Here is a 12474-nt window from a genome sequence, read left to right as displayed (position 1 = left end):
AAGAGTGCCTAAAAATGTATAAGATACACCCTACACTGATTGATTACATTACAGTGACCATGAAACAGTGGCAAACCACTTTACTATTAAGCCATAATAAAGGACAAATTATTATTCCAGGGATAAAAATTCAAAGGGGGATATTCCAGGGTGACTGTTACCACTGCTATTCTGCCTTGCCCTTAACCCATTAAGCTGTCTATTTAACAGATTAGGCCATGGCTATAATCTGGCTCCAACAAAGTATAAAGACTTCTCATCTTCTGTTTGTTGATAATTTAAAACTGTTTAGCTCATCAGATGAGGAACTGAAAGCACAACTGCAAGTAGTCAAAACTTTTTCAGATGACACAAGAATGTCATTTGGTCTTGATAAATGTGCAAAAGCAGCCTTCAAAGCAGGAAAGCAGGAGCACCAAAAAAAAAACCCATCAGTTTGGGACAGGAATGTGATATAAAAGAACTTGAGCAAGAGGGAGTGTATATTTGGGAAATGATGAAGGATCAACAATAAAACATGAACAAATGTGAATAAAATTTAGTAAGGAATATTTTAGAAGACTTAAATTAATTTTGAAAACAATGTTGACATCTAGGAACAAAATTCAAGCTATAAACCAATTTGCTGTTCCTGTCCTAACTTACAGTTTTGGAATGATTGACTGTCTCCAAAAGGTGTTGGATGGATTAGACAGGAAAACAAGAAGGACGCTTTATGCTCACAAAATGATTTATAAATATCAGTCCATAGCAAGATTATATATTCCCCGTTCCGAAGGAGGTATGGGCCTCCTTGAAATTGATTACATGTATAGATCTGCAATAGTGGGACTGCACACGTCTGCTGACCCCACAAAACCCAAACATAGTGAAAGTTTTGAAACATGAGGAGAATAAAACTAAAATGACTTCCCTGCTTAGTCTAGCAGAAGCATGTCAGCATCAAGCAGGAATGGAAATCAAACCAGAAGTGGATAAAAATCAGGCAGCAACTGAATATGCCAAAAAAAGAAAGAATATAAGATGAAGGATGAGATGAAAGGCAAGAAATGTGGAAAATGCATAAATATAGTTGCAAGTAGAGAAAACTCCTGGAAGAACCACATGTTGATCAAAGTCGAACACAGGAATGGTTAAGGAGAGGTGAATTCAAACCAAAAGATGAAAGGTTAATATTTGCAGCCCAAGAGAGTGGGCTACATACACGGTTTACAAAGTCCATTGAACATGTGTGAGAAACAGACAAATGTAGGTTTTGTTAAACAGAATTGGAAACAGTCACACACCATTTTGCTGGCTGTGACATACTAATGGTGGAATGACTGTATACTGAAAGGCATAATAATGTGGCAAGACTGTTGCACTGGGGATTGTGTAAACGTTATGGTACTGAAGTGGCTGAAAAACACTGGAAGCATGAGCCACAAAGCATCATAGAAAATGATGAAGTCAACATCACATGGGATCACCCATTACCAACAGGTCAAAATACATATATGAGAAAACCAGATATAGTGGTCCATGAAAAGAAGAAAAAAGTTGCACTAATCATTGAAATCATTACACCCAGTGACTTCAGTGTCTTGTGTTCAGAGAGACACAAGGTCATAAAATACCAGGATTTGCAAGCAGAAATGAGAACAATGTGGAAGAAAGTTACCCAGACATTTACAATAGTAGTAGGAGCAACAGGTCTCATAAAAAAGTATCTACAGTCGTATTTAGATATGTTAGCAATATATGTAACTCCAGACAAATTGCAGGAGTCATTACTTGGACATTGCGGGTGCTGCAAAGAGCACTTCTGGCTGACATTAAAGATTGAAACAATACTAATTCCTTGAACTTTAATCATACTTTGGCTTAGGAATGGGGTCCATTCCCATCATGGTATTAGAAATCCAAAAGACTTGGAGAAATTTAAAAAAAATGGGAATAAATCCATATGTCATTAGATGGGTAGCCAACTGGCTCAGCAACAGAATGCATACATGCAAAGTGGGGGATTCTACCTCTACCAGCAGACCTGTTAGTAGTGGTGTTTCACGAGGATCTGTGCTGGGTCCACTTCTGTTTGGAACAGATTTCTCAGAAGTTCAGGCAAAAAGAAATGATCGGTGGCTTACTAAGTTTTCTGATAACTGCAAGCTGGGCGTAATCATTGAAACTAAAAATGATGTCGCCATACTACAAAAAGGGCTTACACAAACAAATGATTGCTGCCAAAGCCACGGACTCAAACTTAACACAAAAAAAATTAATTATCATTCCCTTTGGTAAAGGTGAAGTGCCAGCAAATTACAGCATTAACAAGAGCCCCCTAAGTTCAAACCCAGTGGTGAGAGACTTAGGAACACAGGTTGATAGCAGCCTTTACTTCGATCATCATGTGTCTACAGTGGTGAAGAAGGCCTTCTATGTTGCCCATCTCATAAGTAAAGGAATAACATCCAAAAAGAAGGAGGTTATAACTCTTCTGTACTCATCCCTCATCAGACCAATAATAGAGTACAATGCTCCCTTCTGTATGTACCTCACCTGACACCTGCAGCTGCTGGAGAGACCTCAGAGGTTTCTCACCAGGAAAATTTAAGGCCTTTAACACATGACCTACATGGGCAGACTGAAGGCACTGCCACTATACTCTGTATCGTATAGACTGCTTAGAGGCAACTTGTGCCTGGCCTACAGTGCAGTCTCGAATCCTGCCTTAAAGGCAATCCTGCACATTCGCAAATCTAATGGGACAAGATTCACTCGCTCTAGAGACCTTAACCTAGCCCACAACATAAATAAGACTTGCTGGGGAGACAGATATGTCTCCCAGAGTCTGTCATTCCTCTGGAACAAACTCCCAATTCAAGTTAAACAGCTCCTCAATGACCCTATTTAAGAGTAACTTGGACAATTGGATGGAAAACCATAAATTCAACCCAGGGGTTTCACCTATGGGTTCATAGGTTCATAGGTAAGTACTAGGCTATCTGCCCAAGGGCATCTGTAAGCCTAGCCAGAATGTGTTGGCTTTTGCTGCCCCCTTAGATTAGTTCCCTGTGCCTCTGTCTAGCAGAGCTTTAGTTCCCTGTGCCTCTGTCCAGCAGAGCCACTGCAGTGATACCCGGGGTATATTTTCTGTTTCCCATCCACTCGTCAAGGTTTCTCTTGAAGAGTGTTAGTGAGGGGCTCTGCCTAAGGTAGCTTGGAATCCTGTTCCAAAGCATGTGGAGTCTATGGGACAGGAATCTACCCCTCCAGCGTGTCCTATTTATCATTGTGGTGAGATTTAGATCCCTAGAGCATGTGGCTCTTGGGGATTTGTTTTTTTTTAGGTGGAGCATGTCCATCATTTCTGGTTTGGACATCGCCTTGTATGTCAGGCAGAGATCACCTCTGAGTAAGCGGTATGTAACTGAGTACAGCTGGAGTTTCTTCAGTCGAGCTGCATAGGGCATCTGTTTGAGACCAGTAATCCTCTTGGTGAGGTACTTCTGTGGTTATTCCAGCTGTTGCAGGTGTCTTGTAAGGTACATCCAAAATGAGGCATTGTACTCTAAGATGGGTCTGATGAGTGATGTGTAGAGGGGCACAATAACCTCACTTGTTCTAGATGCAAACACTTTTGTGATTAGGTGGGCCACATAGAAGGATTTTCTAACCACCTTGGCAATATGATTATAAAAGGAGAGATTACTATCTACTTGGGTCCCCAGATCTCTTATTACATTTTCTGTATTTAGGGGACTACCACGTATGTGGTAGTTCATGGATACTTTGTTTTTTCCAAAGGGGATGACTATGCACTTTTTGCCATTTAGCTTGAGGCCATGATTTGGACACCAGGTATCCGTCTCAGTGAGACCCTTCTGGAGGATGTCTGTATCAGCCAGAGAGTCAATTATGGCCCCCAGTTTGCAGTCATCTAGGAACTTGGTCAGCCATAGTCCTCCTGTGCTTGCCTGTACTTCTGAGAAGTATATACTGAACAGGAGGGGTCCCAGCACTGAGCCCTGGGGGACGCCACTTACAACCGGATTAGAGTCAGATCTACAGCCTGCAACTCTCACCATGTGGGTTCTATCTGTGAGTCAGTTGGCAACCCATCTTGTGATGTAGGGGTTATGTTCAGGCTGGTGAGCTTGTCTATAATATCAGAATGGGGAATGGTGCCGAAAGCCTTTGCGAGGTCTAGGTAGGCTGTGTGGACCTCTTTTCCCTCATCTAAAGCCTTGGTAATGGTTTCAAAGAAGTCCACCAGGTTTAGGAGGCATGATCTGCCCTTAACAAAGCCAAACTGGGTAGGGTCCAATGTTTTGAGGTTCCCAATGTCTCTGTTAATGAGTTCCATGATGATGCGTTCCATAGCCTTGCAGACCAGGCTAGTCAGACTTATAGGGCAATAGTTCCCAGGGTCCATTGTGGCTCCACCTTTCTGGAGTGGGATAACTGTTGCTGTGCGCCACTCTATGGGTATGTAACCTGTAGAGAGGCTGTTTGAACAGTGTGCTTAGGTGAGGGGTTAGTTCATTTTGGAGTTCGTGTAAGACACAGCCTGGGACACCATCCGGTCCCATTGAAGCTGTGTTTTTGGCTTTGGATAGGGCTATTTTAACCTGTGTGTCAGTGATTGCCAAGGCTCTACATTCTTCTGGTATGGTTATGGGCCCTTTAGGTGGTGAGAGGGGCGTGAAGTTTGCACTAAACCTGTCTGCCAGAATATTGGCAATATCAGTCGGTTCAGTGTATTTTGTGCCATTCTGCACTAACTCAGAGCAGATCTGAGAGTTTCCACTTAGGTTCTTGACATAGCTAAAGAACGCTTTGTGGTTATCTTTGGAGTTCTTGGCAATTTTTCTTTCAAAGCTAGCCTTGGATGATTTTATGAGAGATCGTAATTTCTTGCTGATACTGATCAGGGATGTCTTTCCTTCTTGTGATTTTACTCTTTTCTGTACTAGTTTCCTCCTTCTATTATATATCTTGTTTATGGCAGGGGTCCACCAGACTGGTTTCCTTTTCTTGGAGGAGTGAGTCTTGGTTTTCCTTGGGATAGCATGATCCATGCATTCTTGCAGGTGCTCATAGAGTGTCTTTGTAAGGGATTCAGCAGCTTGGACAGTGTTGTCCTTTAGCATGGGGCTGTAAACCTTTCCACCCCAGTCTTAAGTAATGTGAAGTTTGCTTTTGAAATGTTTTTCACAGTGGTTTCCTTGATTGGGGGTGGGGCGAAATGTGGATATCCAGAGTGATTAGTCTATGGTCTGATCTAACCAGCAAGGGGTTCACCTCCGGTGTAGAACACCAGTCACCCATGTTGGTGATGACCAGGTCCAATATGTTATCACCTCTGGTGGGGTTGTTGACCAGTTGATCCAGGGCGTTCGAATTTATAAATTCTAGGAACCGTTGGGCAAGGGAGTTAGCACTTGAGTAGTTCACCCAGTTAATGTTTGGGTAATTGAAATCACCCAATATTAGGGTGTTTGGTAGGACCTTCATATTTTCCAGTTCTCCAGAAACACAGAATGGGGGTCCTGGGTCATGATAGGTGATCTGTAGCAAGCTACAATTTGAATTGCAGTTTTGCCCATTGTTAGTTGCACATGGATGATCTCTAAGGCATTGTGCTGTGCCACTAACCTGGAGGTGTGGGTATCCTTGATGAATATAGATACACCCCCGCCTTTTGTGTTTCGGTCCGGGTTCTGTGGCCGAAAAGTATGGTATGAGTTATAGCCTGGTAGCCCTGGGGTGCTCTCTGGAGCCTTAAACCAGGTTTCTGTTACTGCACAGATATCAATGTTCTCCATACTGAGGAGTGCCTCGAGTGCGTGCATTTTGAGGTTTAGGCGTTGAGTAGCATTACCCTTAGTTTTTTGTTACTTGTGCTATTTACAGCGGTGGGTTTGTCTTTTGAGCTTTGCCTAAAAACGTCACTATGGGACCGGCAAAAGCCTTGGCCAGTATTCAAAAGCCTAAGGGTGACAGATGCAAGCCATCTCTTGCGAAGCAACGTGGCTTGTCGAGCATGTCACCCCAGGCGGACAGATACTGGATCCCCTTTGAATGACACCAGAAACTTAGCCAATTGTTGAAACTGATAATTTTTTCTTTATACTGTGACATCATTCTTTATGCGGGTAGGATGATACTCAGGGTCAGGGTCATACCAGCCTGGGCTATGTGATCAGAGAGCTCTTCCATGTCTCTGTGTCTCTTTTCATGTAGTCCAGGAAGGTACATCTCAGGTCATTCACACCAACATGGACAATGACAGAGTCGTATTTGTACTTGTTCTGGAGTGACCTGATTGCTTGTGTTATGTGGTGGATCCTGGCGCCCGACAGGCAGCTAACTGTAGCCTTCTCCTTGTCCAACCTAGTTAGTGGGACATCAGTGTGCCTGACTATAGAGTCACCTATTACTAGTGTGTTGGGTATGTTATTTTGCCTTAAGGGCTGTGATTGCGTGGCACACTGATTATGTGAAGTATGTGTTTCATGGTTTGTTATGGGGTGTGGAGGTTGCTTGGGTGTCTGCTTTGGAGGTCTCTGTTGCTTTTGCATATTTTTATTTAGAGCCTCCAAGTATGTTTTCTTGTATTTATATATGTTATTTGCCGGTGTTGGTTTAGTAGGTCTATGTGAGACTGGTGGTGTGTTGCAAGTATTTTCCTTCTACTCTTGACTGTCAGTTCCAGTCTTGGGTTGAGAGATCTTTGCCTCCAATTTGGTTGTATAATTGCATCTCTCACATATATTAGTGTTTGGTGGTAGGAGGAGAGGGTTGTCTGTGTACATGATACAGTTGTAACATTGCCTCAAAATGGGCAGATTCACCAGTTGGACTGGAGAGTACACCTGAAACTGCCCTTTGGACATGCATGAATAGGTAAAGAGAGCTGTTTACTGATTGGCTGGTAGGGACGAATAGAGAGCCTTGTTCTTATGGACAGTATAGGGGGGTCTAGTGCTAGGGTTAATTAGTGCTTGCTATGAGTTTTGAGAAAGTGCTGAGCTGTGAAATGAATGGTTTGAGTGCTAAAGTTGAAAGTTTGTCTAGTTTCAAGGGAAAAAATGAAGAGTAGATTTCGTGGAGCCGGGAATAGTTTAACCCTAGCTAACTGGTGCTGCCCGGCACTTAAAACCACGCAAATGCGTTTTTTATAGCAGGGAAATGAAAAAGATAGAAATTAGCCCAAAATGGCCAATAAACTACTAACTTCTGGGCTGAAACCACTCCTCCAGGGACAGATAGGCTGCTCAAAGCTCCCCTCTCTCACAGGTGAACAGTGAAACTTCCTTCTATCCAAGTAAGGTATGTGCAACACAGAAACTTGTAACACAGCCCTGAATTCAGCAATAACCTGAAAACTGGACTATACTAGTTCAGAAAGGTGGGAAACAAGTATATTTTTTTTTGGTTTTTTTTGTTTGTTTGTTTTTTTCAGAAAATAAAGCCGATGTCCTTCTTGCATAAGGGCAGTCAGTGCTGATCATAAATTCATGCACTAATATAGACTATTTATCTTGGTCTATGAGGAAAACAAGGGTAAAATGTGCCTAGGCTTGTAAAGGCCCTAGGGCCAATAGCCTAGTAACCTCCTATGAACCTATGATTCTTTGACTCCCCCTACTGGTTGAAAAGAGTAAGAGAATTTTCTCAGTGTCTGTCTAATTTACCCTAATAGATTTGGATACCAACCTGGTTCGCCCCTGAAAAGAATCTGGTCAAGTGACACTAACCTGGTCAGGGATGCAGAAACAAGTAAATAAATGTATAAGATAATTAGTTTGTTTAATGTGCTGAAAATGCATTATTGCTTGATATTAGTGGTAGAGTTGTCGCCTCACAATAAGACGCTGTCCGGTTCGATTCTCAGCTAAAGCGTCTTCTCCGTGGAGACATGCGTGAATGGGCGTACCTTCGTTGAAGTTTGTGCGTCAGGGCTGGTAACTCGGCACATAAAAATCAACTACCAATCATTAACGGACCGGAGTTCCGCTGTGGCGACCCCTAACCGGGAAAAGCTGAAAGACACAAACAAACATTAATGTCCTCAAAAATAGGAGAAATCGATTTGTAATTAAAATGTTAAAATGTAAGTTTCTACAGTTTGTTAGTTATGTTATGTTATGTTATGTTATACTATTGGTGTCTAAAGTAAACAATGTTAGTTTATAAAAATGTTATGTTTAATGTTTGGAAATAAGCATAAACTAGAATTTAATAACTCATGGCAAAACTAATTATAGGTGGTATTTAGTTAGCACTTGGGATAGAAATAAGTAACCTCAACAAGGGTGTGAAAGTTATATTTATGGTTAAGAAATCAGTACAACATTGAAATGTAGTAACACTTGTTGAAACTATTCACTGTATTTGTCCTGAAGTTTCTTGGAAAAGTCAATTAGAATTGAAAAGTAAAGTTTCTCTGTATATCATAATTTTAATGTATGTCCAACGTGGATTAGATTGTTTGTACTTCTTCTTTATAATGAAATGGATGAATAACTAAAATATTATTTAGAAAAATTACTCCAGAGATAGTGCAATTTAAAATTCCTTCCCTTGTATGGTAATTATATGAATAATAACTGTTTACATTTGAAAGAGCTTTCACTAAGTTGCTTGATGGCATTAATGTAATGCTTTAATAACCTTGACATTTTGCTAAATATATTTGTGATGATAACAATAAAAGCTGGATATAATGAGGGATTGCAAAATGGGTTAGATAGCAAGGCAATTAAGTTTATATAAAAGAATCCAAATATGTAAGGCAAGGGAGACTTCTTCAAGGTTATTGTGAAGTAATAAATGGTTATGGTGCTTCTAGAATTGGAAGTATAATTAATGAAGAATAAATGCAGATGTTAAGCTGAATAGGTATGAATATAAGAATAAATATGAATGAAATATGAATAGAATTAACATATAGTGTTGTGGATACTAGTAGGGATTGCAGTGTGTTGTTGATTATAATGTAGTAGTGGTATAAAAGGAAATGTAACTTTGTTTGGAAAAGGAGCATGTGTTGTTCTATCCAGTCAGGCTGCTAAAGGGAGGTGTCAGAGGTGTGCATGGTTGACCAGGGTCATTAATAAACTGCAAGAAATCATATACATAATGTATGCTGAATAAATAAAGAAAAAAACTGTGCAGAAACACTCTACTTAAAAGAAACCATTATAATTCTGAATGTTATTCCAGACCCTGGAGAGATGGATATATGCTCTAGAGAGAAGAGGAATGAAGGTCAGCAGGACTAAGACAGAATATATATGTGTGAATGAGAGGGAGGATAGAGGAATGGTGAGGATGCAAGGAGTAGAGGTGGCAAAGGTGAATGAGTTTAAATACTTGGGATCAATAGTTCAGAGTAACGGTGAGTGTGGAAGAGAGGTGAAGAAGAGAGTACAGGCAGGATGGAGTGGGTGGAGAAGAGTGTCAGCAGTGATTTGTGACAAACGAGTACCTGTAAGAGTGAAAGGGAAGGTCTACAAGAGGGTAATGAGACCAGCTATGTTATATGGGTTGGAGACAGTGGCATTGACAAAAAGGCAGGAGTTTGAGCTGGATGTGGCAGAATTAAAGATGTTAAGATTTGTACTGGGTGTGGAGGTGGACAGGATTAGGAATAAGTATATTAGAGGGTCAGCCCAGGTTGGAAGGTTTGGAGACAAAGCCAGAGAGGCACAATTAAGTTGGTTTGGACATGTGCTGAGGAGGGATGCTGAGTATATTGGGAAAAAGATGCTAAGGATGAAGCTACCAGGTAACAGGAAAAGAGGAAGGCCTAAGATAAGGTTTATGGATGTGGTGAGAGAGGACATGCAGGGGGTTGGTGTGACAGAGCAAGATGCAGAGGACAGGAAGAAATGGAAACAGGTGATCTGCTGTGGCGACCCCTAATGGGAACAGCCGAGAGAAGATGATGATTCCAGAATTCACTTTACAGATCTGGTCTTCTGTTTCTTGCATCAAATAGAATACCAGAGTTCATAAAGGTTACTTCCTCCAGACGGGAGATTTAGTACAGGAGCTGCTTCATTTCTATGGGGTCTCTTCCAAGGATGGAGAGAAAAAAAATCCAGCTCCTGCAATGACAAGCAAATGTTTTCATTTACATATCAAAATGAGTCATGTGATGGGTGGAACAGGCTGGCAAAGAGGCAGAGCAAGGGGTGAAACAAGGGGAAGGGCTAGAACGAGACACACATTTTTGTATGTTTTCTGCGTCTTCAAAAGGAGTCAGTCTTACAGTGGGGTGTTAGGCTTTTTCAAATATCACTGGCAAACTGGAAAATGTCTTTTTTTAGTTGTTCATTCTGTTTTGTTTCAGCTCCAGAGCGGAATTGGAAGGATGATACTGAAAGAGGAGATGAAAGCACGATCTGGATCCTATGACAATGATCCCTGGGCCATTTCCCGTAGCACTGGAGGAAGCAGAGAAACACTCCACACGCCTGGCTATGAGTCTTCATTGAATGGATGTAAGTAAATGTTCTTGTCTCTTAAATAAACTGTAGAAAATGTTTAATGAGCAAAATATAACTGTTTCACACTTGATGCTGCAGTTCAAAATGTGTGTGGCATTCATTTTGTAGATACAAATAAAAAATGTTTACATATGACTGTGTAAAAGTAATTGTTATTGTAATGATCTGAGTACTGTTTAGGAATACTGGTTTTGGGAGCAGAGAGACAGAACAGTAACGGATGGATAAAGTAATTAGCAATAAGCAACACAATACCTCCATGCAGCATCTTCTCATTTGCTACCTTCCCACCCGAGTTATTAAAACAAGGAGAATCATCCATCAGACAATAAGTAAATAAATAGTAATTCTTAAAAGTAAACATGTTTGTTATTCCTCCTGAAGGGAGGCTTGCTGCAAGGCTCACCATGGCGATTACTTGTTTGTACTATCCAGTTTTAGGAATTCTAGCTGGCCCATTACTTCAGACAATCTAAGGTGCAGGTTAGATACCAGAAGTGCATTCTTAAGCCCTTGACAGACATACAATAGGTGAACTGGTAAACTTCCAAATTTCTTGTAGGTGTGTCTGTGTGTTTTCTGTGATAAAATAACATTCTTTACAGGAGTAGTGTCTCTGTCTTTCACCTCTTGACAGTAGGGATAGATTCTGTTCCCTTGTAACCCTTAATTATATAGTGCTAGTACCAGTGAAAAGAATGAATGAATAAATGAATGAATAAATGAATGAATGAATGAATTAATTAATTAATGAATGAATGGACTCCTCAATTTCATTATGTCATTATAAAGTTATTTGAGCAAAACACTACAAAAAAAATTGATTTGACCATGGGAATATGGAACATGGAAATCCAACTTGCAGAATTCAGAGCCAGGAGCCAGAAAAAAAATGAGTTCCATACATATTGCAGGTGATTGTACTACTATTTTAAGAGTTGAATGAAAAGGTCTAACAACCCCAGAGCCCCTGTGTGTTTCAGGCAGACCATGGGGGTTGATGGTTAGCATAATGGCTAACGTGTCTACCTTATGGTCACAAGTTACAGGGTTTAATTCTCATATACACCCCAAAGAGTCAACCCAGTAGTCAGAAACCTATGGATACACATAAACAGTAATCTAGTATTTCACCATCATGTATATACAGTATTGAGGAAATCATTTTATGTTGCACAACTTATAAACAATGGTATGGCATCCACATTCTAGAAGGTCATTGTTCCAATGTGTTTGGCATTCATCATTGAGTACGATCCCTGACATCGAGTACAATGCCTCTGTGGCATGTACCTAATCAGGGACATCCAACAATTGGAATATACACAGAGGTTCCTCATTAAATTAATACAGGGAGTAAACATGTTGTATGCAAACCACCCAAAAAATATCCCTGTATTCTCTCTCCCCTACAGGCTGTTGAGGGGAGATCTGTGCCTGGCAAACAAGGCATTATCAGACCCCACTGAGATGGACATTCAACATATCTGAAAAACAAACAGCACCAGAATTACCAGTTGTAAAGACTTAAACCTTGCTTGTGATATAAACAGAACTTGCTGGAGAGGCAGATATGTACCCTAGAAACTGATCCTTATTCTGGAATAGGCTCCCCATCCATGTAAAGCAGGGATCCTCTCATGTAACTTGGACAGTTAGATGGGTAACAGGAAATGCATCCCTGGTTTGGCACTTATGTCTCTAATGGACATATGCACACTGTGAGGAAGGACCTGTCATAACGGTTGTCAACAAATGCTGAATTTCATCTCCCAAGTCCCTGCTTACACTTATCAGGGGGTTCCAGAACTCTTCAGAGATTGTGGATGCATGACTAGGCCTTGGTTAGCTTAGTACACACTTAAGAACCTACGAACCCGGGTTCAGGCACCTAGGCAGCGAGACATTTCCCTATGTTACATTTATTTTTATTATTTATTTATTTATTTTACATTTGTTGACCGGGATAGTCCGA

The 12474-nt window shown here is 40.8% G+C and overlaps 1 protein-coding gene across 8 annotated transcripts in view; it reads left to right on the top strand.

Moving 5' to 3' along the window:
* Positions 1-12474, top strand: part of ABLIM3 (actin binding LIM protein family member 3) — a 3936655-nt gene that overhangs the window by 3562320 nt on the left and 361861 nt on the right. For all 8 annotated transcript variants that reach the window (XM_044069211.1, XM_044069207.1, XM_044069212.1 and 5 more), the window contains one exon: positions 10343-10493. In XM_044069211.1, coding sequence (XP_043925146.1) covers positions 10343-10493 — 151 coding nt within the window. The remainder of the gene's footprint in view (positions 1-10342; positions 10494-12474) is intronic.

The sequence above is a fragment of the Protopterus annectens genome, chromosome 4.part0 (genome assembly GCF_019279795.1).
Source record: "Protopterus annectens isolate FY-2018-M chromosome 4.part0, PAN1.0, whole genome shotgun sequence".
In the NCBI taxonomy this organism is placed as follows: Eukaryota; Metazoa; Chordata; order Ceratodontiformes; family Protopteridae; genus Protopterus; species Protopterus annectens.
The sequence above is the reverse complement of the archived record's forward strand: the minus strand, read 5'-3'. Positions and strand labels throughout refer to the sequence as shown.